Below are 26,856 nucleotides of genomic sequence, written 5' to 3'. Positions count from 1 at the left end.
TTATTGAAGTATTCCAGTGATTTCAGTACAGCTGTCCCAGAATATCCAGCTAAAGAAAAGGCTCCTTCTGCTCACTGACCTACATGCCTGTAACTCCACATAAAGTCTCTGCTCCTGAGACTGGTACTGCAGAATGGAGAACATTAATACCTTTTAGTGCCTTGTAGCAAGCAAAATTCTGATACCCGTTTACCAGATGGCATATATTAACACTGAAATGGGTATCTTTGATTAAAAAACCACGATGCAATGTGTTCCTACTGAAATAATGTGAAAAAAATAGGTTTGTGATATCTGTATAATCAAAATTTTTCTCTGCAACCAATAAACAGAAGCAAAATACAGATATATCTGCTCCAGATTCTTCAAGCTTTAATTTAGCTTCTTATTCATGTGTCTGAAAATGGAGGTAGACCCAAGGGATTAGTTTTCAGAGCTGAAATGAAACTTAGTGCATCTGACAGTGGCAGAAGTGCATCAGAGCTTGTGCTCAGCCATGTGTTTAGGAAATGCAGCACAGCCAGAAAGATTGTCAAAAGATGTCATCATTTGTGGTTGACGCTATATAATAACGTCTCTTCTGTTGGGGATTAAAACAGAGGAGTCCAGAGAGAAGCCTTCAGAAGGAAAGGATTTTGTAAATATGCATTTAAATGGCCTGTGGCAACTTGTTCCAGACAGAGCACTTTCTCCTCTAAGCCACTCTCCCTTTCTGATGCGAGAGGAGGAAGTAACATGAGGCACTTGAGGATGAAATGAAGAAAGAGCACAATCAGTGTGGAGTTGGTTCTCCAAGTCACAGAGGGGTGCTGTTAAAGACCTGGTTTGTGTTTGAACCTCTTCTATTTAAATGAAGTGCAATCTCGAGGTCTGCTTTGCCTTGAATTCCTGCGTCTTGCTCCAGCTAAGAACTACTGAACCCAGCCGGAAGAGGGACTGCCGAGTGCCTACCGTTGCCTAGAGAAGCAAGACCAGTGTTGTGCCATGAGCAATTGCACCCTCTCCTGGTTATGACTCTGCAAGAGCAGTTGAGAAGTTCATTGTTAGCGACAACTTACATGTTCCGTTGTATTATCTCTATGATATGCCCAACCATCAAACGAATCTTAGTTTTTATATGCTTATGTAGCCTGGGGCTAGCTTCACTCCTCCAGTAAAACAAACAAGGGACAGAAGTTTGGGGCTGTTACAAATCCAGGCATTACATGGTGTTAGTGACATCAGAACCTGGCTCGCAGCATGTTATGGATCTACCAGAGCCTTGTACAGAGATTCCCTGGCTGCTTGCTGGACCCCCTGATACCATCCCAGGTGTAAGTCCAGTATGGCTGACATGAGAGTAAATCTAGCTGTCTTGTGCAGCTTGGACAGGCAGACTAGTTTACACATGCCTGAAGCTGGGTTGGGTTTATTTTGCTCCCTCATTTGGCAATACAAAATGCTGTTTGTTCATTTTTTTCACCTTCAGGTCAGTTTAAGAGTTACTGTGTGATAGGAGCAGCTGCTTTGAGTAAAAATAAAAACTACATCCTAAACATTTTTAATGTTTTTAAGTTTGGAAATGAATTTTAAGAGCTTACCTAGTCTAGTCCATAACTACATTTAAGGCCTTGGAAGTCATCCAGGTTTTTAGTTTTATCTGGCCTCTATTTTCTCTTCTTAATGGTAACAAGGACAAGATGTGCTAATACAGGCCAATAATCATGCTATCTATAGCCTTCTATGTCATCTTTGTACATAAAATGTGCCTATTTCCTGTAATTTATTACCGTGTATGGATGAGAGATGTTTCATTAAGTTTAGGTGAGGTAATATGTTGCTAAAAGGGCTTGAAAAGGGAAGGCTTTTTGCTTAGGAGAAGTGGGGTTGTGTTCCTATTCAATCACATGCCTTTAAAAAAAGAAAGAGATTAAATCATAAGACATCATCACAAGGAGGAGCGAGTGGCTGCATCTGGTGCCAGCCCAGCGCTGTTTGATGCTGCACAAGCACATCTTGATGCTCACAAACCAGGAGGCTGCGTTTCTCCTCTTTCTGACTATTGAGCTGTGCTTTTGGCATTCTGATACTAACCAAGAAGACACCGTGGCTTCCGAAAAGATCCCTGAATTTGTGATAGCAAAGAAATGACAATCTAGACAGATGGCAGGGTCTCGCATGAGAACAAAATCTGCGTGGTTGTGATCTTCCTTTATTGTTACCACTCAGGCAGTGACTGTTTCTTATTTCTGATGCTAACACACCCCCACTGCAACCAAAAGACTGTCCATCACAGGGATAAACAAGCCATAAAGGTTCCATTCTGTTTTGCAAACCCAAGCACAGCTCTATTCAACAGCCAGATAAGGACTAGGGGACTTCTACTAAACTATCCTGCAATTCTTTATGGATCTCAGAGCTTTGTTTTGGAGGATCCTGTAACGCCCATTTAATTTCCCTATGTAAAGAAGCTTCCCTTGGAAAAAGGGTTGCAACGATTGCACCAGGCAGATTCTCCTGCATATTTGTATTAGTGAATCTAGACAGCCATGTCAAAAGCCCCTCAAGGGTTTCAGAAGTTGTACAGACCAGAGGCAAAACCATGTGTTCTGTGATGTAAGGGAGCAGCTAGTGCTGAAATAAGGGCTCATGAGCAAAGGGTGGTGAATAAACTCGGCACATGCATGGATGCTGCATAGGTAATGAAATATGGTTTTCCGAAACTTAAAACCCTCATCAACAGATCAATAGAGAGTCCAATGCAGACAAGTGCTAAGATCACTCCAACACATTAATACAGAGAACTCCCTGGGAAGCACCTTGTGTAACAGTGCATTCCCAACTTTTCCACCTGTCTGTATGTTAACCTAAAAGCACGACATGCCTGTGCATGTTGCAGTGCAGCTCTTGCCCTGACCCCATCAGCTCTCCTAGGAGCTAATAACACCATGTTGGCCTAGGGGAAGGAGCCAGTGACTTCTTTGCCACTTTCAGATATCTGGTAGCTGGCACTGCAGCCTGCAGTCCCTAGCTCTGGTGCTACTCATTGGGTCTACACAATACATCACCAGAGTTCTTCATTTTACCTCACACCTCCTTCTCAAGGGTTTAAGATTATCCACAGAGGAAGGCAGTGGGGAGAGAGGAAAAAAATTCCCAGTTAAATGTAATCATTAACTGAAGTGGTCTTTGATTTCTCTGTTGCTTAGTTTAATTAGATGGGAATCATTCTGAAGGCAGCCGCCAATGTCAAAGGCATGTTAACTGTAGCTGTGAATTATTACTGCATCAATACCAATAATGAAAAGCTTGGATGCAAGCAGAGCCATTAGGCTTTGGAGCAGTAACAACTAGTTTTCTGTTTTCAGACACAATCTTTCTTCCTTAGTGTGCCTTTCAAATATTTTTGTGCTGAGAACTTGAGGCCGGTATTTCTTAACTGCTTCTATTCTTCAGAACCTGTGTTTCTAACAGGTTCAGCCTTCCCTTTTCATTGTGGACCTCTCATATTAACATGGAAATGGCTGGTTTGAGTCATACCAAAGGGCACAGTATCTGCACTGAGTCACACCACTCAGCCTGTTACCCTCACTTAGTGCTTGACAGCAGGAATCCAGTGACAACAGGTCATGCCTATAGAATTCCTCGATACAGATGCCCAGGTGTCAGCAACGCCTTCCTGAATTAGCCAAACCTTTTAAACTCAAGGAAAAACACAGATACTGCTGGTAGGCAATGGTTAGCACTGCAGAAGGGGTACAAGGGTCTGCTTGCTCTTTGGCCTTAATTTGATCACTTCCTTGTACCTCACACCTTTGTAATGCTCCCTGCATTATATATCTATCACCACCATGTAAGCAAGACTCATTTGTACACCCTGTACACAAGTGATGTCCCCACATCCATCCTCGGCTTCTAGGCTAAGAGCTAGTGCTGCAAGGCTTAACAGCTATAGGGAAGTCCACAATTCTCTCTTTAGGTAATGAGACAGGATGATGTTTCTCACAGCTACAACCCCCGGTCCTGCCGCAGGGCACCTCTGTGCACTTGCCTGCAGATGAGACATGCCAGGGCATGAGGAACACCAACTGCTTCTAAAACTCTTCTCTCCAATTGCCTGCAGAATCTGCCTTTTATGTCAGGAGGTATCTGACAACTGATCTGTTTCTTTTGACTTAAAAAGCCCTGTCAGTGATAGCACAGGGCTGACAATGCTGGTAATGAGCCTGTACATGTAATAAGTATCAGCAAGTCTGCAGAAATCAAGGGCTGTTGGTGGTAAGAGCTAAACTTTCCACCGGGCTCTGCATATAAAGAACCCTATGTGAGGAGGAAAATTAAGCTAAACCGCATTGGATTAAGAAAGTTAGTGGACTTGGGCAAGAATAAAACAGTTTAATGCAACTTAACTCCTGGTTCACTAAAGATTGCCTCTAGGCTTTTAAACTGTCATATTTACACAAAGATTAAGGCAGATTTTCACTCATCAGCTCATCTGGAAAAGGATTTTTTGTGGTCAAATTTGAAGTTCACTAATACTATCAAGTGCAGCACCTTCCACCAGCAGGTATCTGAGGATTAGCAACTAAGACTCAAAACTTGCCTTTTATTCTCTATAATTTCCTCTTCACAAACATATTCTTCTAGGGTTTATTTCTGTAAAACTCCTTCTTTTGGAAGCCATATGGACAGGTATCTGTTGAGGTCTCATTGATTCAGGCCTCTGGTCCACTGCAACAAACTAAATCACAGTCATAAATACTGAGATCTCTTTTCTTTTTACTCTCATTATTGAGGAATCGCATTTGTAGTCCCATCTGTGAACCAGATTAATTTGGAGCCATCTGCCATGAGCAAATTGCTAATTTTGGCAGATAGCAGAGAGATGCTAGTATCATCCTTCTGTAAACATTTGATGTTAGCCCCGATTGTTGTGAAGAAAACAGCTACCCATAAAGGTGCTTATGGCTACACCATGAGGGTGCAGGAACTCAGACGACTGATCACAGCTCCTTAAAGAACAGCAAGAGTGCTCAGCAGTCAGCACAGACTGTGCCTGGTGTGCTGCAAACACATCCACTGTAGCAAGGCAAAAAATGATGCAAGAGGGATGTGTGCAAACTGAACGTGCTGCCCTGAGAGCTGCGATCGTGTTTAGTGGAGAACTAGGGCCTCTTCACTGAACTCACACAAGTGCTGTGAAGAAAATGCCCCTGAAGAGCTCTCCTGGAGTCAGGGGGAAAGCTTGTTCTGATTTTAGTGGTCTTCAAAATGCACGATGATGATTTTACTAATGACAAATAGAAAGGGAATCAAATACAGAGGAAAATGTGAGTTTTGTGTTTCCTGTTCTTTGCTGGTGCAGCTTAGGTGCAGACTCCAGCCTGGCTGAACACACAACTCACTGTACTGATGTTTGTACAGCAAAAATAATTCTGTATGACTTTTAAGGGGGGAACTAAAAGGCAAACCTCAAAGTTTGAATAGGCTGGGAGACAGAAGATTTTACTAAGAAAGATAATTTACTCAGCTGGCTTCACATATCCATTGCCTCGCTCCTACAGTAATGGACCAAGGAAAGCAGTAATTTGAAGTTCCCTCTTAATTCCACCCCCATAGGACCCCATTCAGATCTCTGGTTTTGACATGTCCCGTTTTGCCCTTATATGTATTGGACCTGTCCTGTGGAGAGACAACTCTGCAGTTTAACATTCCTACCCCAAAAAGATGAGCCACCTGATTCAGTGAGTCTAAAGTTAATACTGCATCTGTATGTGCTGAGTTCTACTATTTCTAACCCAGCCCCAGTCTTTTTGATAGTTATTCAGTGCTTTGTTGTCTTATTTAAGTAAGATGATACTCACCCTGTGGAACACCTGAGTGTGGATTGCTGTGCTAATCTGTCTGCAGGACACACATACTACTCTTCTGCCTCTATGCAGTACAACATCAGCTTGCTCACTGTGCCAAAAAGCAAACAATAACTATCAAAGCTCCAGATTAAGCTCACTTTTCTGGAGAATACATATTCACTGAGTACAAATCTCCTCAGGAAAAGCACCACCTGCATACCCTCCAGGTGCCATGAATATTAGTTTGCTTTGTTGTTCCTCTTAATATTCATGAATAGGCTGTTTGCTTTCCAAATGTCTGTCATCTATTTGGGGAAAAACAAACTATCCGATGATTTAAGTGACCAATGAGCGATACAAAGAGACTGGCCAAAGCAAACTCTGATTTGAAAAAGCTTGGAGGATTAACGGGAGTAAATTACGTAAGGTTTGGAAAGAACAAGTGAGCTTGTAAAAATCACAGACCTATAGAAGCTCTTTTGTTATTTGATCTGCTTTGAGCTGATAATTGAATTTTCCTTTATTTCCCTGAGAATTCAGCCCTCAGTGCTGGGCCGAGTCCAGACCATGTCCCACGGAGGTCAGCGAAGCTCCTACCTGCACTGTGGTGGGTGAGCAGGGCTGTCTCATCACTGCCTGCTCTGCAAGCAGGCATCTTCCATTGCACCCTGCACCACACTTGCACACTGACAGCATAAAACAGTGCAAGTGCACCTCTGAGCATGGTGCAGCACGTTTGAGGAGAGGTTAGCTCTGATCTGAAGAAGAGAATGAGCCCCTTAAAGCCTGGGGGTGAAGCATACCAGCACATCTCTGTGGTCTTCCCACTGTAAGATGCTCGCACCATGGTGACTTCCACTGACCCCAAAATCTCCCAGAGGCGACAGTATCTTTCAAAACAGCTCTAATATTATTAGCTATAGAGTTATTTTGGCTGTAACTGGTGAAGTCTTCTCCCAGCTTTATCAAGGGACTCACAGATCAGTACACAAAAACGTGGCTTTAACGTGTCAGAAGATATTTGAGGAGAAAAGTTCTTAAAATAACCAGTGAACCTTGCTTGGAGGTAAACCTACAAGGAAATGCATCTCAAGCACATCGCTGCTCAGCACACTCATCTATCATGTGCCTTTAGAGAGAGGTGGTTCATGCTCCTGGCTCTCATACGCTCCACATGTAAACACACTAATTTCTTCCTCTCCCAAGACACCCCTGACACGCACGGCTGCAGTGCAGGAGAAGCGTGTTGTTATAGTTACTGGCTATGACTTGCCCTGCCATTAGCGTGTTATTTTCAGTAAATGGTGCTTAAACAGCAGTGGAGCACAGGTTTGTGGAACAATGACTGCCTACATTCACAATGACATGACACAGGCATTTCTGCCACCTATCTCTTCATCCATTTCTCCTTGTCCCTTATATTGTGATCCTCTTACATAAGGAACACAACAAAGGTCACTTCTTACATTTACTTCTGCTCCCTGGAAAGGTCATCATAAAGGGGACAGCAGAGCTCTTCTCCTCGGGCAGCTCTCAAGTGACAGGCAGAGAACACATCTTTTAGAGACTGGGGCTGGTAAGCAAAACTGCTTTGCAAGTCAAGTCTGCATGGAGCTATGGTTTTCTGCCTTGGTTGGGGTGTAGCTTTTGCTAACTAGACCCAATCACCGTAACCCCCCAAGAGGCTGGCATAATGCAACCTAGTACATTTTGAGTCAGGATTGTGGTATGATGGTAAAATTGTAGGTATGAGCAAAGATACATGCCCATAAAGTGGATTATGCTGAATGATGCTACTCAGCTGCTTTTGAGATGCAAAGACAACAATTAACTGAGCTGACGTGAACAGACACAAATAGGAACAGCTCTTCATGCCTGGCAGAGAAATGAGACTTTGGTACAGAGACAAATAATAACCTCTCAGAGGCAGACAGCAGGAATGTGGGAACTAACAGGGTTTCACAGACCCCAGGCTCAGATGAATGAAGGCGATGTACTGGACGTGTAAGAGCAATCAGAAGGTGCTGCTTCTGCACCTTTGCCTGGAGTGCAGCAAAGGCGACAGACAGACAGCCCCTAACTGGAAACAGGCTGCTACACGTGAGTCAAAGAGCTGCCTTCACATGGGTTTGTCCAGGCAAACTGAACCTTGTGTACATTGATTAATAGATTATCCTCACCCTTGCATATTAAGAAGTGGTATGACACTATCTTACAGATTTCTCAAGACAGATATAAGCTGTTCCATAATGTGTGAATTTTTGGCACTACTCAACCAAAAAAGCAGCTTTCCTGTATGTTTTTGAATGTACAAGTAGCTGCTTAGGACAAAACTCTGCTAATCTAATTTATCAGGAGCTTCTTGTGAAAGCAAGGTATGGGATTCTCAAAGGACTTCCTGAGAAAGGGTCTAGCAAAGATAGCTGCTGAGCATATAATGACACTGCTTTGGAATTAGCAACTTGTGTTCAGAACCCCCTCTTGTATTAGCTTTGTGATTTGCTAACCAAATTTGTCCCAACTTTGCCCAACCACGCACTTATTTCCATTTAATGTTATATCACTATACACATGTATGATTTCATACATACAATGGAGTAAGTGTTAATTACCATCACTGCACCAGTGAAACTGCTGAAATGGAAGTCCCATCCTGCAGCCCTTTACCTGCAAACGCTTCCTGCAGTCTACTGAAGAGCCTGAACCCCAGCCAGGGAAGTTAATCCTGGTGTGTACACAGGGTCTTGCATCAAGCCAGTACTAGCCTAAAACATACTGATGAAATCTGCTCTAGTAACAAACCTTGTAAATAAAGCTGAAACTGGCACTGCAGCTCTTCTCCCACACACATGTTCTCCCTCAAGTTGTAAACTGTGCAGCAGATACAAACTGAGCTACAGAGGGATGGCTGCACACTGGCAGAGAGAAAAATGAAACAGACCTACAGTGAAATGTATCATTGAACTAAGGATGCTGGAGCTCAATTTCAGCTGCAATAAGCCAACCTTATTTCACGGCCCTCTGACTCTGTCCAGTTAAGCCAGCACGGCTGTGAATTTCAGTGGACACAAGTTTTGGTATTCAAGAGATCTTACACTTGCAGAAATCCACATGAATCATATCACTTGCCATGACATTTCAGGAGAAACTTGTCATTAACCTGCATTAATTACTGACGGTTCCTCATGCTATTGGAAAAAACCTTCTACTTTCTACCCTGTTGGTCTATAGGATGGTCAAACTTTCTAGAAGACCAAGAAAAAAAGGGCTCATTCTCCATGTATGATCCTTATTTCACTACTTACATTTTGTCTGACTAAAACCTAGCACTAACTTTTCAATTTTTAGGTCTGATAGAAGAGATTCTTCCTGTCTCTTGTGCTTAGAACCCCATCACTACAGCATGCAGAATGCTGCTGTTTCCAAGTATTAAGCTGAGCACTTTTGAATCTTGTCAAGGTTGATCCTTAATTTCTGCTCTGGCTACATGAAATTACTATTTAAAACTCTGTGCCAAGGGGCTTATCCATTGAAAACATTTTCTTCTATGATTGACTGGTATTAATCATTTTCTTCTTTCACCCACAGAGGGATGTGTTCCAGTGGGCTTCAAAATGAGCCTTGATATGTAAGGATTATTCAAGTTTTGAATGCCCCTTTCTAAGCAGCGAACATGTAAAAATTGTCAGTGGTCAGGAATGTACATAAGCTATTCGAGGGATTGGCAGTAAGTACCTGCAAAGGAAAAGCAGCAAAAAGGAAGAAAGCGAAGTTAGGGACAGTGATATGTGACACCTGAAGTGACAGGATTCAGACTTTGTGGCTTTTCACAAAGACCCTTCTGTAAGTTACTGATGGCTTGTAGCTAAGGATCCTTCCTCCAAGTCATAACTGTTCACTGCTCAGATATATAGCAGCTTAGCTCATGCTGTAACGTTATGTACTGCATCAGCATTTCTGAACCAGAGCTCTTTGGAGATGGAGTCCAAGAGGATATGTCTGTACCATGGCTAAGTACCCAAACCTAGCAGACTACTTGCTTGCTTACAGTTATTTATAAGCTTCTGAGCTTTCAGGATTTACTTGGGAAAACCAATTGCACTTAATACCAGAACAACAGCAGGGCAATAGTTCATATTTATAGATTGTAATATAATTTCAGACAGCCCCAAATTCCTTTATAAAGTATGTGTCTATAAATCCACCTATAAATCAGTATGTTTGCAAACACTGTGAGACTGAAAAGAACACTCAGTGAAATTGAAAATGCTGAGTATTTAAGTCAAGCAGAACATGTTTGCTCAGAGTGGAAAGATACCATCCACAAGGACTGCCCATGTCTAACCGGGGCATTTAAAGCAACAAGCCTATAAGGACTTTGTTTTATGACTTCTGCGCAGCAGCTCTCTGTGCAGTACCACTTCCCTAACACAGGATAATACCTTAAAACTGAACTGGAACACTCCACTAACCTGTTTTTCACCACTTGGCTTCCTGTAATTCAGCAGCAGCTCCACAGCTCCCACCACCTCTTTCCGTATTGCATACAGCAGAGCATCTCCCACGTACACACTGTGGCTCAAAAGCAACTCCATGATCTCCAGATTTTCATTCTCTATGGCTATTAAAAGGGCACTGCGACCAAGAGGATCCATACAGTTAATGTTGATGTTGTAGTAGATCTCTGCCTCTTGCAAGGCATGTTTCACACTGGCATAGTCCCCCTTCTCCACAGCGCTGAGGTAGGCCTTCTCCTCCGCCGAGAGCTCTGCCTCCGCTCGCACGATCTGTAGTGGGATGCGGTCTCTGTACGGTGAGTAGTTTACCTTTTTGTAGTAGAGCTGGGCCATTGTTCATAGTGACTGGGCAACCTAGGGGGGAAGAAGAAGCATGCGTGACAAAACAGACAAGCAACCCCTAACTGTTCTTCTAGGAGACAAACTGCAAAAGGTCCATCGTGGTGAAAGCTTCTGATCACTTTTTAAGCTGTTTTGTTCTCGACACACTGACTGTAACACCCCCTGAGCAATCCCACATTAAAAGGCCACCTGGATAAATGAAGGTTACACTGCTGCTCAGAAGAGGTACACAGAATGGCACACAGTGTATCTCTAAACCTGGTTTAAACGCTATGCTATTGATTTATCTGATCAGAATCAGGCTTGCTGTTTACGGATAATCTATCACATCTGCAAATAGGTGGATTTCTCATCTTTGCTTCATTTCCTGCTCAGTGTTTTTTCACTTCCCTCCTTTTTCACTGCTGAACCAGGTCCTCAGCATCTCCGAGCTGTCGGTGATGGGAGCTGCTGATTTGCACCCTCCTATTTACAGTAATAAGGTTTATTTTGATTATTTTTGCTGATTCTTCTCTGCTTCCATCTCTTAAAATAGGTTGTCATTTTTCCCTAATGTTTAGTCTTCGACTAGGTCACAGTCTTATTTTTAAAGCTGGCATGTTTTTAAACATATTTTCTCACTCTCCTTTTTTATAAATAGGAGCTAAAAACAGGCTGATGTAGAAAGCCACCGCCCTTGCTCTTCAAAGGCAGTGGTGGTGTTCATGGTCTAGGAAAAAGAGAAGTAAATCCTGCCTTGGAACGAGTGCAGCAAACTACATGAATTACTGTTTCTCCCCATGGCTCAAACATGAGCTGCACAGCTACTCACACATCAGCAAGAAAAGAGCTATGCTCATCGACCTCTGTTTGGCACCAATAACCAAATCAGGGCTAGGGGACACCAGCAGCTATTAACTAATTGGATGACTTATTTCATGCCCAAAGCTCAATAGTTTCCTGCAGGAAATTAACCAGAGCTTTGTTCCATTCTATCCAGGAGAAAGAGGAGGTTTAATAAAGAGATAATGAGTAGGAAGATCCTGAGGTTCAGGTGCCGAGCCATGAGTGAGGCTCTGTTTCTCCCATCCCACCACATGCCATACGGCAACCGTGTTTCAGCAGAGACAATCTGCATTTTGCCTTCAGCTCCAGTGTGCTGGGCCCGGTGCAGCAGCAGTGGGTGGATCTGAGCTCCAGCCCAGCTGACACTGCAACCGGTGGGTGGTTGTAGCACACAGCAAAGCTACATCTGCGAATTTCCTGGGGAGCCAGAGATCTGGAACAGCGAGTTTGGCATCTCAAGCAATGTGCTGTATCCCGCTTCCCTACAAGTGCGAGGAAAGTTTTTGTTTGTTACACTTCCAGAGTTGCAGCTCTCTGCACATATGCTCCAAGCTGAAGACACACAGAAAAGCGTTAGAGGCAGAAGGGCCGATCTTCTGAATAGAAGCTATCACAAATACATCGATCTGTTTCCTGGTTATGATGCTGAAGCTTCTACAGCCAAGGAACAATCTTAAGTGACTTAGGAGCTTGAAGTCTCAATAAGCTACATGTATAACCAACTGCTCTGATCCTCAGGACTAATGGTCACTGGTCACTCTTCAAATTTTGGTTTTGAAAATGTGGGGTCCGGACAATTCCCACTGAAATACTGGTGAGACACAGAAGGATGCAGAACGGGCCTCACAACAAGTAAAACCAAGGAGATCTTTGGGAAAATAAGTCTAAGCCCAAAGGGGAAGGGAAATTTTGTCCTCATGACAATCTGGCTCTCAAGAGAGGGAACACTGACCAGTGGGACTGGTAGCAGAGGACAGTAGCCGCTGTGTGGGGATCTCCAGGAGGGAATCTGTTGGCTTCAGAAACCCCAAGGGATTCTGGTGACAAGTGAAGCTGCTGAAGTGTAACTGAGTATTTTTCACTGCTCTTCAGTTTAATTGAGTGTTTTGTGGATGGTGAGTAACATTTGGAACGAGTTGTAACAAATGTCACCTTCTGAAGCATCCTGCTAGAATTGGATCCCTTTCCTTTCCGACAATTCTGGAGAAAGCAAGCTTCAGCTATCTTAACTTCTCAGTGAGATCTCATCTCCCAGTACAGCTCCAGTTAAAGACAGCATTTTGTTAATACTTCAAGCAAGTAGGAAGCCTATAAAGCTAAACAGGAAAGGCTCACAAAAGGAATTATTTGCTCTGAATAGCAATAGGATGGGGGGAATGGCTTTAACCTGACGGAAGGGAGATTGAGATGAGCTCTTAGGCAGAAGCTCTTCCCTTGTGAGGGTGCTGAGGCGCTGGCACAGGGTGCCCAGAGAAGCTGTGGCTGCCCCATCCCTGGCAGTGTTCAAGGCCAGGTTGGACACAGGGGCTTGGAGCAAGCTGCTCCAGTGGAAGGGGTCCCTGCCCGTGGCAGGAGTTGGAGCTGGAGGAGCTTTAAGGTCCTTTCCAACCCCAATTTTTCTATGATTCTACAAATTCATCTCATGCCACCATCTGCCCATCCTAACAAACACGCACTGCTGACTGGATTTGGAAATGATGGCATGTAGTATCAAAACAAATACATGTCTGCCTGGATTATATGGGAGATTTCAGCAAAAACCTTTAGCTGAGCCATCCCTCTGCCTGAGATCCAGCGCAATTACAGATGGACCTTCCAAACCTGGTGTCTTTCTCTTCCAAAACTGGCTAACAGAGCATCAGTCAACCATGTGGATGAAACAGTGATGCCAAGGATCACAGCTCTCTAGCTGTTGCTTCCAATTACCACCAATTTCCTGGAGGCTGCATCTCTTGATGAAACAAACAGACAATACCGGTAGACCACAGACCACTTGTCTGTCCCAGAGTGGTACTGACTCCTGCTTAACAGTTAAAAAATGGCATAAATATTGATGAAATCCGGGTAAGAAAAGGGATCGGCAATCCATAGGTGCTCAGAAAGAAGAAGCAGTGACGTACTTGAAAGGCAGCAAAAATAGAAACACAGTCACATTAAAATTTTGGAATCTGTGCAGAGAGCCCGAAAACACCCGTTTTCCATCTGAATTCTCTTCACAGAGGCATTTTCTGCTACTTGAGTTAATATCTGGGGCAAGGAAATATTTTTCCAGTCTATGCCTGGTTGCAGATGCATCAAACAATATCCAATGACTGGCTAATGCAGTGGTGATACCTGCAGCACAAACAGGCATAGAAAAACTAAGAGAACCACATAACAAAACTACACAAGGGTAAGAGAACTTACCACTCAGTTTGTACTCTATCACCTCTCTCCAGTTGGGTCACCCTTCTTCCTGAACTATCAGTCCAAATCTTCAAGCCATTTCAGCCTGATACCACTTCTACGTTGCCTGGCACAGAAATCAAAGCTTTAGCCCCTGAAAAGCAGCCATACCTGGCAGAAACAGCTTGTCTGGTTTGGGGAAGGAAGGTTTCCAGACACATTACTTTGTCTAGTAACACAAAATGGGTTTTTTATCCCATTTCCCAAATTTGTCTGCATTTTTCAGCATTCAGTTCAGATGTATCTATCCCCTCCATCAACAGGGCCACTTTTTTCAGTCTGAAGAGTGAAACGGCATCACATATGCTACAGGTGGGTTTGCTGGGATCTGCTGCCTTCTTTTGGACTGGAGTCGTGGCTGGACATGTTACAATCACAAGGGAATGGTCTGACTTCAGTCAAGGGTTTAAAACAATGGCTTTTGCTGAAAACTAGGAAGTGGCTTTATACATGTCACCGTCTGTATGACATCTACAGTCAGCACTCTACAGACACTGCACTGTCCTCAATGCTCTTGCACTGATCCTCCCGCTCTGGTTCACGACCTGGTACCAACTGATCATCACAGTGGTGCATCATGCCCAGGTGAGCCAGTGGTTGCTCCAGCACAACAGCAAGAACAAAAATTAGCTTTCCTTTCTAATGCTTCATATTGGAGAGAACAACGTGAAAATTTCACCAAGTTTAGAGCAATGTGTGGTAGCACAGGAAAAGGCAAGGGGGGGCAGCCCTAGTGATGTGTAAGAAGCAGTGAGGAAAGGGCAAGTAGAAAGAAGAGCAGGGGAGCAGCACTGAATAATAGCCATTAGTTAGAGCTGTGGTTAATGCAGATAGACAGGCAAAGGTCACTCAGCAGCACTGCCTTTTGCCACTAAATATTTCATGAGTTTCAACTGCATTTTTTTTTTTTTAGGATCTGTTAAGCCATCTTTATTTCCCACCTTACATGCACAACACACTCCCACGTGCCACTCTCTCATGGGAATCAGAATGACCTGGAGGAAATGGGATGAGTGTAACTGAACGGGTGGGAGCAACTGCTGCTTCACATCCACGTAGTCCCACTATGGAACAACACCTTCCTGGCTTTTATTTGCTTTTCTCATCATTTGCCTTTCCATGATGCTGAGTAAGAGGTGGAAAAGCACCACTGCTCTGATTGCTGAGCTACCTGTGTAATGGAAGCAGCAAAGACGGATAGAGGTTTTGAATTTAGATATTGGAGCTCAGTGCACTCAGCGGATGCAAGCATCTGAGGAATATATCAAAGCCTGGATCTTGAACACAAGCCCAACAGACAAGAGGTACCTTTCCCACTTGATGGGACACAGTATGAGCAGCCGACTCACATCACACATTAGAGCAGACAACAAAACACCCCATCTGCCAAAGTGCAAATAGAGAGGTTGGTTGTTCCCTCCTACCGGCGATTCACTCTGACACATGTTGGCAAAAGTATGTGTGTGGCTTTAAATGTCACTACATCTTCTGTCTCAGATCTGCAGAAGGGTTTATGTGCTGGAAAGCCTGCCTGAATTGTCTAGTTGTATCAGCCCAATAAAAGACACACATCTTACTGCAACACATCTTACTGCACTGCTTCCCTCCATCCTCTTGCCAAGGCTACTTTTTGGTATTTCAGGGAGAGTATTTTCCTCATCTTGCATTTCTAATCTGGACTTCGGGTCTGGAAATCACAGACCATAACTGCTAAAATGCCTGACTCTTCCATCATTCTCAGAGGCAGGTTGTGTGCTCAGTAATATTCATCTATTTTTAAGAAGCTTATAAACCTGAGTTATGAAATAGTCCAGAAGGGCCACTTAGTTAAATAATACTACATGTAGTTAATGGACCAATTGAATTTGTGATTGGATCCTTCTTTTAAGTGCCCTAGATCTTATTTACTAACAATGCCTGACTGAGCTTACACCTCCCACAGTCTGAGGAAATAAAACTGACTTCATAGCATCCTGCATTTCCTTTTCTTCTGCAAAGATACCCTCTTGTTCCAGAAACCTGCCTTTTCCATGGAGTTCAGTGGGAACCAGACTGCAATCCTAAGTCTCACTGCTTCTCACAATGTCTCTTTATCACATTCACCACCCTTTTGGTGAGAAGCAGAAATTTTTCCTGCGGTTTTCCATGCAGAAAGAGCCACTACTGAATGAATGTACAACCTCAGAAGTATTTTAAACTGATACAATTGCAACGACCTTCTGGTGTATATGGCTGTAGCAATTCCCAGTAGCAAAGGCCCCATGATCTCAGGAAGTTCATAACTTCATCTCGTAAGTTATACAAGATATATCATTCCCCTGGAATAAGGGCTTTCCAAAACTTGCCGGGTTGCAGTGCAGCACAGAAATGAGAAACTGACAGCTAATAAAACTGGAGATGAGTAATCTGGTTTCACTGCCTCAGATGAGTGAAAGGGAGAGCACTAATAGAGGGTGTGATAAAAATGCAAGGCTGCAGTCAGTTCAGTCATGATTCACATTGGAGGATACGTCCTTAGAAGAGACAGAAAAATTCCTCTTAGGACATTTTTCACTCCTCATCACTTCAGGCATGGTTAAGAATGCATACAGACACTGGGGTACTGCATGTAACCTTCCAATCTGAGAAGCATTTGGAAAAGAAAGACAACCTCAAGCTTCAGGTTAGAAATTTACAGAAGCCAAATGAAAATTCTTTGCCAGTAACTCAAAATGTCAAAATTTGACTCAAGTCCCAGCTGCAATTCTTAACTTCCTGGGGAGGGTGACAATTATCCAAGATATATATGTTTGATTTGGAAAGGCCAACTCTTTGGTATAGTTCCCTTCCACTGCGTAATCAATTGATGAGTCATGACCAACCACATATGGGCGCCTGTATATATATATATGTATATATGAACATAGCATTACAAAAGATGTTGCGTATGCAGCATGCCTGGAGATTCTGTTGGGCTTAAGAAAGTACCTGTTCTCTCCGAGCAATCAGTAGTCCTAACTAAAACTTAGAAATCAAACTCAGTTCTCAGTCTTCTGGCTTTAGGATGCTCCATCATGTCAGTCCAGGGTATCTACAAGGATGCATAACGCTGGAGGATGGGAAACTTGGCACAGCTGAATTCTCCACTAGATGAATAAGCTCTCTCTGCTGGATAAGCCTTACTGAGAGCCAGTATGGCTCTAGCACAAACTTGTCCATGATGCAAAATATACCACTTTCAAGTCAAAGCACTTGGCTTGACCTTGCCTTCTCAAGCATTTAATACTCCTTGCTTTCCTCATCAAGCCAACTGTGATTTTTGTGCTGTTCTTGCTAGGTTTCTCTATTGAACCTACTACTTCAGCACTTGAGTCCTTCCTAAAACTGGGGACAGGACAGACCATTGTACCACAGGACCAGTATGTTCTCAAAAGGCTTTTTTCCATGGAGCTGCAGAGGTTGGCTACCACTGATTCCCAGCTAGCAATGACCACCTGCAGCAACCCAGAAGAGTTATTCTTCTTCTCTTTTGTCCCCACTGGTTCTCTGTTCTCCATCTCCACCTACTGAGCTCGATGTTCTTTTCAGCAGACCTGTATTTCAAAAAGGTTTTTTTTCTCCAGACATTTAAGCTGTCTACATCTGTGTCTTAAATAAGCTAATTTTCCCTCAATGGGAAACTTCTTAAATATGTATTTTAGCGTATTCTAGCTGTATTTTAAAGTATGCAGTGTAACAACATTTCAGTAGCTACACAGTCACTACATCTTGTGGGCAGGCTGCTTAATTCATCCACATGAGTAATGCCCTGAGTTTTAACAGTGCATAGGAAAACACTTCTCTGGGGGACTCTGCTTTGCCACGGAGGAGAAAGATGTGTACTCAACCTGGCTCAGCTCAGCATACTTCTGTTACCTCCATTGCACATGACTCTTAAAGGCCTGAACAGGATTCACTGGCATAATTTAAGGGTGTAAGCCACCAAGAAAACAGAATTAGGAAAACCCCAGTTTGTGTTATAGCCTTTATTAGTTTCAGTCTAGTTGCACGGTGTAAATTGCAGCATTTCATGCTAATCTGACAAGCCCTAGATATATGGGTTTAAACCAAAATCCATTACTGTGAGCACACCGGTATGGGGAGGCTCAGCCTTAAACTCTGCTAATGAACTCAAGCAACAAACAGTACCCTTCTTGGGGTACTCAAACAAAAGATAATACCAAACTTGCCTGAATTTATCAAACTGCAGATTCATTCTATACACACATCAATAGTGTTTGCATTCCAGTAAAGTTGCTAATATATTTGACTTTGCTTTCTCTGGTCTCTGGACAATAATAAACAGGACATTTATTCTTTGTCGTTGTAACCTGCACACAGCCTAAGCAGCCATGTAGAACATGTGCCAAGCAACATCCCCGTCTATCTCCAGCTCTGTCAGTGTCATCTTTGCAGGGTATAGGTAGCCTAGATTTGGTTTTATCTGTCCTGAAAGCAACACACAGCTCCCAACATGTCTTAATGGAAAGGACGACAGAAAAAAACCTCTGGTGTAGAGTCAATTGCAAAGCTCCTATTTGGGAGGCAGAGGGAGGGGGGAGTATTAACCCATCCCTGGAATATTTCTGTATTCCCTCAATGAAAACCATTCTGGGCTACTTAAATGACTAGAATAACTTCTGGTGATGGAATGGCTGCAGCACATGCTTTTAGCCACTATTACAATGAAGTGTTTACAGTTTGTAATTCTCCCACTTCTCTTCACACAGCCATCACACAGGTGTGAATAAATAAAAATGTACCATTGTGAAGAGCTTAAAAAACCCCAGTCCTAGAATAGATTCATAGTATGTATCTTTGCAAATGCAGACAGAACAGAGAGCTTATTTTGTCTATCTGACGTCACTGCTCTGTCCCCTACTCTTTTGAGATGGGTTATCTATTCATTTTCCACCACTAATAACAAAAAAGAGATGTCAACTGAACTGAGAAATACTGTCAAGCAAGCTGCCCCGTTGTCTTATCTGCTAATGCAGCACTAATGTGGCATGGCATCATTATCGTCTCTCTGCTCTGTGTCCACAGTTTCTGCTGCTTGTAATCTCTTGCTGCTGTAGCTATTGACGAAGAGATTTTTTTCCCCTGTTCCCACTCCTGCTCAATGAGCACTGTAATCATTTCTCCAATCAACAAGATAACCTGTGAACACTGTCTGTAGGAGAGCTGATGGCAGCATGGACTGTTAGACCTGCCTCAGCCTGGCTGGAAGAGCAAGTAAACCACCCAGTCACAAGAGGAAAGTACAAGATTACGGCACGGGTGCTGAATGAGGGAAGGGCAGTTGCAGCAGGCTATAAACAACTGACAGTGCCAGTTGTGGAGGCTCTGTTTCTTGTCTCAGTAATGGGTGGATTTATTAGTGGTTATCAGTCACCTCTTCTGAACAAGCTCTGCTGGAACAGCTTTCACTGGAACACGTGTAAAGATACAGTCAAGACCCAGTGTACGCAGCAGCCATCACCTGTGGCCCCTATGCTGACAGTCTCCAGGGTTACTGTGAGCACTGAATTAGCTCCGGCTCCATTTTAGTTTTGTTCCTAATTTTGTCACTGGAACCAGACTGGAGGCTCTTGGAAGGAAGAGGAAAAAAAACTTGTGCTCAATTCTCACATAAAAGTTTCCCAATCGCAAAGAAAGGCTATTTTAGAGAGTACTGTCTTCATCTAGAGCACCTTTTGGAGATGAAACAGTGCAAGACCCACGATTACTGTTTCCCTGAGTTAATTTCCACACTATAGTAAATATGCTGGTTCAGGCACACCTCACCAGCAAACCCTGTAGGCTGAGCTGCCTACATGGGTGTAGAGCTGAGAAGGAGAAACATTTCTCTGAGCAAAAGGTCTTGCTGAATGTACTGTTTTAAAATGATGGAGACTAAGCACTACAGCTTGCAATGGTCGTGCAATCACAGTTTGTCTCGGTCATGTTTTTGCACAGGTCAGGCCTGGTTCTAGCATCCTTCACTGCCACTTCTGTTGAGACAGTCTCTTGGCAAGATGACTGCTTTGGCTGTGCAGTTAAATGGGGCATTTTATGGGGAGATGGAAACGCCATACAGAAAAAAGAAGAGAACTTGTCCTAGAAAGAAAGTGGGAGGGAGCCTCCCCGACAATGATAATAAACAGAACAGTCTGCCTGCAGATAAAATAAAGAGGCAAAGTCAAATGCTGGTTTATTGAGATAGCTCAGGAAACCGCCTAGAACAGCAAACTGGACAGCTTTTGTGACCCACCGAAAACTTGGAGGAGATAAGAACACATTCATTTAAAACGGAAAAATATTGTTCTCAAGATAATTAAGCATGTGGATCTAAAAGGCATGAAAAAATGCTGCACTGATAAAACAGCATGGAGGAGGAGTGACACACTATATACTTATACTGCTTGTGAGTAAAGAAATGTAGGACGCAGGTGCTTGCTTCTATTAAGGCCCTAATAAGGTTCCAGAGTACTATCTCCAGTATAGAACTTGCCTATTCAACTACCAGATCATTCCTCTAAAGTCAGAGATTGGGGTTAGAGTTTTATAGAAGTAACCATGTTATTTCTTTATCTTTACATACTTACATTGTGCTCTTTAGCTACCAACAATAACAACACCCACCTCTTACATGGCTTTTTAGCCACAGATTTAAAGGTACTTTGCAAAGGACATTCAGCATTCATCCTCTCATTGTACGGATGGGAAATCTGCAGCAAACAGAAGTGAAGAGACTTGCTTCATCCTTTTATGACAGCAAGTGATAATTAGCCATCATTGCCCAGAAATATACATATATAAATGTATAGCTTAAAATACAGAACAGATCCCTTGGTATCTACTGAGACAAGCACAAGGCAGAGCAGTCTGGAGTCAGAATGCCTCCAGGGGAGCTGAGTCAGTGAGCCCCTTTACAGGGATGTGAAATGCTCTTCCCATGCCCTATTTTCCCCTTCTACATAGAGAGAACCAAGCAGGGGCTTTGCCTCTGCCCACACCTGCTCCTCACCTCACCACTGTGGTTAACAGCAACACGGTCTCTCTTCCTTGGGCTCACATCTGAAGTCTGCAGATACCCTGCCCCATGACCTTGCAGTGGAAGCCTTGTGGCACCCTCTTCCAACCTCATGGTAACGACTTCCCTCTCCCAGGGCCCATGCCCTGATTGGGAGCACAAGTTCTGTCCCGTGAAAGGCTGCACAAGAAGAGATGATCAGCTATGGAAATGCCCCAGCTTCCTAGGGAACACCTTACTTTAAATATTCCACAGGGCTACTCTGTCACATGCTGGAAAATCTGCAAGACATTACCTTGGAAGTCAGTCCCTAATTTTTCTAAGGGGAACTTCTCACAGGGGCATAGGATGCTTTGTTCTTCCTCCCCGAGTTCTTGCCTGAAGTATGATGCATTTTCTTTCTATTCTATAATTTTCTCCCATTTTCTTCTGGATTTCATTTTGCAGTTTGCTCCCCTGCTCAGTGAAGTGTTCCTTCAAGATACCTCGGCTTCCAAGAGACATCTGAGCTGAGGCTCGTCAGTTTTTCTTCAGACGAGATTTATTTTGTATGCTCCCAGGTTTAGGCTTGGCTACAGACTAACTGCAGGGGGTTCACGTTTCAATTGGGCTATATTCTTCTGGCTGCAGGAGTGGGCCTATGCAAAGGAAATGCACAAATCCATAAATAAGGCTTGGCACGACTTCACTGCTCTGCTTAACGCCAACATTTGCAACCTCTGTTTTCCCAAACCTCTTGCTTCCAAATCCCTGCACCTGCTAATTTGTTAATTCTGTTTTCAGTGAGTTTAGACTTGTGTATTCTTAATTATGCTAATGAAGGATAAACTATTTAAAATATTAATGTTTTGCAAACCTTAAGAAGAAAACAGTTAACAAATACCTTGCCCCAGGGTCTTCTCGGCTGGATCCACAGACCAGTCCAGGGCATTACATTTTCTCTCCTAGGTTCTCTTGAGGGGATGTCCTGTCCTCCCTTTCTCCCTTCTCCTCCCTCTCAGGTCTCTTCTGACACAGCTTCACTTTCCCCTTTTTTGTCTGATCTCTGCGGAGATGAAGATCTTGCAGGTTGATGAAGATCACTCCTTACCACAGAGTTCTCTACTAGTTTTCTTTTCCTCTCTTGATATGGATCACCTCTCCCCTCCAAGGCTCTGTAAGGCTCTTTGGTAGACTCACAGAATAGTTAGGGTTGAAAAGGACCTTAAGATCATCCACTTCCAACCCCCCTGCCATGGGCAGGGACACCTTACACTGAACCATGTCACCCAAGGCTCTGTCCAACCTGGCCTTTCCTTCTCCTCTCTTTTAGTTTGCCCTCATGCCTGGAACCTGCTGGGAGTTACTGTGGTGCCACAGACCTCTGTCCCCCTCCCGTCCTTTGGGCATCTCTCAGGCAGGAGAGTTCTGGCAAAGGAATGAGGCATGAGACAACGTGTGGTCCCTCATGGCAGCAGCTGTGGCCTCTCCTCCCCAAGCACCTACAATTATAGCGCACTGTTGTTCCGCTTCCCCTGAATGAACATCGCTTTGCAGAACTGGTTTATGTTTTTCTGGCTTTACATAAAATGTAGGTCAGATCACGGTAAACATACATCAAAATTGTGCTTTACTGCGCATGGAATAGTGAGCACTGAACACCCAAAGAAGAAAGGCAACTAACTGAGTAATGGCTAATGGAGTAAACAACATCTTCCTGCAGAATGTCTCTGTTCTTGGCTCCTTGGGGTTTCTTTCTATATATGCATTCCTGATGCACCTGTAGCTGTGCTTTTTATGTGCTTGTCTTCCCTGGATGTCTACGCAGAGCTGCTGAATCGCAGATATACAACATGTAGGATAGCATTCTCACCATCTCCCTGACAAGACAGCATTGTTTCTTACAGTACAGATGGCTTACAAGATACTGATCTCTTACAGTGGAGCAGCAATGCACTATCTGTAAAGTGACTCTGAAAGGAACTGTTTTGGCACTAAGATTGTGACTGAGGACAAACCACATCACCCAGTCAGGGCTGAGCAGGCCATGTAAGCAGCATCACTCTTAGCAGTGTGTCAAGAGTTGTTTCACCCCAGGAAAGCAGTTTTCCCCAGGGCTGTGGGCTCTCATAACTGTTCACAGTCTGCACGACTAGACTAGATTACAGTCATGCCACACTTGTCACTTCCTTGGGAGTCTAGCCACATTTAGTGGGGTTTATTTTCAGCCCTGAGCTTTGGGAATTCAATAATTACTTGAGAATGTGGTGTTCTTCAGGAAAAAAAAAAAAAAAAAAAGGAAAAAAAAGGAAAAAAAAAGTTCCTAGCCTCTCGGGTGTGAAGTAAAGAGTGTGAGTCACTGAGTGAACCTCATTGATGCAGAAACCAGGCAGAAAGTGTCCCACATCCTCTCAGTTTAAAAATCTCATTAACTTGAAGACAAAGTTTGCAGATCTGAGGTATGGGGCAGAGAGGGGAGAAACAGGGCTTTAGAGCCCATGGACTTGGCAGTTCTATGACTGCTTGATTTGGGCATCCCAGATCTTCTCTGCAAGCCATGGCATGAGCTGCTCTAAGCCCTTTCCTGGCTGGAAAAAGCCCAGCATGGTGTGTGCAATAAGGGATGTCTTTGTGCTCTCACCTGGTACCAGGAGGTCAGTGGTGTTTTGTACACTGACTCATGCCCACACACTTTAAGGATTGCCTGCTCTGCTATTTATAAACCTAAAAGGGTGTTATCAACACACTGCAGAAGCACCACTGGGTATTCTCCACGAAGACAGTTTTGTAAGTCCATTAAATCATGCCAGCAAGATATCATAAACCCTTGTTCACATGTAGCATGAGAGGAGCGCTTGGACTCCATCAGATAAAACAGCCACCAATTTAACACCACTTCTGGCTGAGGAAACAGGCATATCTACACGTCTTCTTAGAGCCAAGGCCTGCTGAAGCTTCTCTACGGCAAGACACCTCTATTACTGCCATGCAGAGTTTAAAATCAGCTGAGAACATGTTACACACTAGACAACTTTATATTGAAGCACAGCCATAACTGTGGCTGCAGACAGAAATGCAAACAGTGTGTGCATTACCAGAAGCACTACTTCCAGATTTCTTTCCTTTTTCTTTAAAGTCCTGGGCTTAAGGGGCCCTCCTCCAGCAAAACCTTGCTTGTTAACATGTCTGCTTAGGGCTCCCTGCAAAATAGAAAGTATCATCACTCCCATTTTCTAAGTAAAGCAAAGCAGGAGACACTACCAACTCTTGACAGGAAGTCTAGGGCCAGAAAAAACCCTCCTTCCACTCTAGGCTCACACCTCAACCACTGACTGACAGCTGAACTATGTGTGGAAGACTGTAGAGGAGAGTCAGGCTTCAGGGTAGCAAAGCTGTTTTCCCTACTGATGTTTGCACTAGAACAAGGCACTGGAGCAGCAGATGCACAGTGATGATGCACTGCTAGTCTCTTCTGACAGGCACTGCTCTCTCAAATCCTCATTTTCTTTAGTCTTCCTCTTGCTTTTTTTGGTCTTGATTTCTTAACTGAAAGCCTTCATCTATGACGGCTGTGAAGAAACTCTGATGCTTAGACAGCTACCAGAGTTAGCAGAGAGCCTGGGAAAGGAACAAAAGGCTCAGAGAGGTTTGAACAGTCCCATCCATCTCAGTGACAGGCTAATTCCGGGGCATGATGATCAAGGTATCAGTGCTGATCGCAAGTCTAGTCCTTACAGAAGACAGGAGAAAGCAAGCTGCCTCCGTGCTTGGATGATGCTTGAAGATACCCTCACCTATTCTGCCCTACCAAAAAGGTGGTGCATGAACAAAACTTGTACAAGTGAACAGAAAGAGCGCTATGCCTGAGGTGTTCATGGAAGCACAGACAGAGAATTTAAATAACTATGCACACTGCTGCAGATCATCAGTGTCAGACATCACTTGAACACAGTTTCACCTGGAGTATGTTACTTTAATGAGCAGAGAGTGGAGAGGCACTTCCACCTTTTGCTTCTCACTCTGACCCCAGTCCTAGACTCTGAACTATCTCCTGTTGCAAGGATGGTGTTCAGAATGTAATCTTCCCTTCTCAGAGTTATTTCCAGAGGAGCAGGTCTCTTGACGTTGACTGGAGAGATGAGTATCAAACCAAGATCCCCACCATCTAGCTACTGGAGGCTTAGCTGCCCACAAACCTTCAAAGATCAGGTTGGGGATGACCTCCATAACCAGGTCAGCTGAGTTTCTCACACACCACCAGGTCTACAGCAAAACAAGCAGAATCAGTGTATGGGAAATGAGGTAAGTCCTCAGCTCTGCTCTGGCTTAGGCTTATGTCAGTTACATGAAGGATCTGGTGGCTCCCAGCAGAATCAGATCTGCCTATTATAAAGTATACTCCATCAAACATGCTAAAATAAAGTGGCTAAAATCCTTGAGGTGCCCAAGGGCTTCTCTGGGGTTGTAAAGAAATCAGGATTTTAACTGGGAGTTTTATGAGCAGCATTTGCTCTATCTGCCAGCCACATTCCAGTGACACAGCAAACTGGGGATCATCCCCCTGCTCTTCTGGTGCACCTTTGGGCAAGTGGTTTTTCAGATCTGTGCTTCCCTTTGCTTCTCTCATTTGGTTTTAGAGTATACAGCATCAGTGGTGGCTACAGGTGAGTACACCAAGAGGCCCTGGTCTTGGCTGCTGTAACAGGAATGCATGAGAATTCATTTTTTGCTTTCCTCTCAGCTTTGGTAACTTTCTGTCACTGCACAGCTCTCATTTTCAAGCTACTGCCAGCACTGTTCTTTCCAGACACATAAAGCAGATAAAGTGTCTGATTAAGAAACACCTCCAAAAGGCTAAACCCAGCCTGTACAGAACAACTGGCAAAGATACTAAATGAAGACCTGGGGATTTTTCTCACCTCCACTTTCAGTGGGCATGGCCATAATGACCATGTACAGACCTATCATTTCAAGCTCTGTGGTTAGTTTTACCCATTTCTTTTGCTCCTCTAATGAGCTGTTAGCATTCCTGAATACTATCCATTAAATTTTATTACCCACAGTCAAGTTTTCATAGCCAAATAGCAAAAATGACTGCAGAAAGAGTATCCATGGAAGACATGGTATGTTACATGCATCACTGCAAGGGAAAATTGGGACTTTCCTCAAGTTCTGAGCTGTTCCTAGCTTGGCTGCATGACTGATGAAAATCCTGAGCCTGATTTTGCCTGAGGGCATGCTGTCACGAATCTAAAATTAAGTGCTTGACTCTTTAGAATAACACTGCATCTCCATCCACCAGTTTAATTACAGCCAGGACTTCATTTGGCTGCACTGAAAGCATTCAGGTCCCCCGTTTCCTCAAGATCTAATTTTTCAGGTCCCCTTCTGTAACTATAATAATGGAAGGGGTTTGTATTTGGTAGCTTGCTTCAGCTAGTACATACCCGAACAAATAAATAAAACAATGAACTTTTTACACTGAGGAACTAAGGCCAAATTCTTCTTAATGTTCTGAGGTTACATTTCCTGGGCCTGTGCTCTCAAGTGCCATGATGGATTAGAAGCATCTTTCTGTTTAGTGCTATGGCACTTGTAACCTAGCTAGCTTTCCTCAGCTTCTGCAGTCCCTGTTTCTTTGAGGTTTCCAACCCCTGCCCATCAAATACCTTTGTACTGCCCAGCTCTCCAGTTGGAAGCTAGATTCAGCACCAACTTCCCTGTGCCCTCCAGCACCCTGAGGAGCCCTTGCATTCTCTTTTTAACTGGATTTTGCTGTCAGTGAAGACCTTCAATTCTGGTCTAAAATGCATTAGACCAGTTGCTTGGTATTTGCTCTCTGCTTTGCATACTTTTGGCCCAGCAGGTCTGGCTCCTTCCTTCC

General features: G+C 43.7%; 1 protein-coding gene and 1 long non-coding RNA gene across 4 annotated transcripts in view; one reads left to right on the top strand and one right to left on the bottom strand.

Annotated features, from left to right (window-relative positions):
- The window catches only part of LOC133216828 (uncharacterized), a 43,044-nt gene extending 40,333 nt beyond the window's left edge, over window positions 1-2,711 (top strand). For all 3 annotated transcript variants that reach the window (XR_009726725.1, XR_009726724.1, XR_009726726.1), the window contains one exon: window positions 600-2,711. This is a non-coding gene — a long non-coding RNA (uncharacterized LOC133216828). The remainder of the gene's footprint in view (window positions 1-599) is intronic.
- TRPC5 (transient receptor potential cation channel subfamily C member 5) overlaps window positions 1-26,856 on the bottom strand; it is a 92,073-nt gene that overhangs the window by 52,716 nt on the left and 12,501 nt on the right. Inside the window, exon 2 of the mRNA XM_061361855.1 lies at window positions 10,304-10,702. Coding sequence (XP_061217839.1) covers window positions 10,304-10,681 — 378 coding nt within the window. The 5' untranslated portion in view covers window positions 10,682-10,702. The remainder of the gene's footprint in view (window positions 1-10,303; window positions 10,703-26,856) is intronic.

The sequence above is a fragment of the Neopsephotus bourkii genome, unplaced genomic scaffold (assembly GCF_033783945.1).
Source record: "Neopsephotus bourkii isolate Nb327-2 ecotype Australia unplaced genomic scaffold, CSIRO-AGI_Nbou_v1 NB_1067, whole genome shotgun sequence".
Taxonomy (NCBI): domain Eukaryota; kingdom Metazoa; phylum Chordata; class Aves; order Psittaciformes; family Psittacidae; genus Neopsephotus; species Neopsephotus bourkii.
This window is presented reverse-complemented; position numbering and strand designations above follow the sequence as displayed.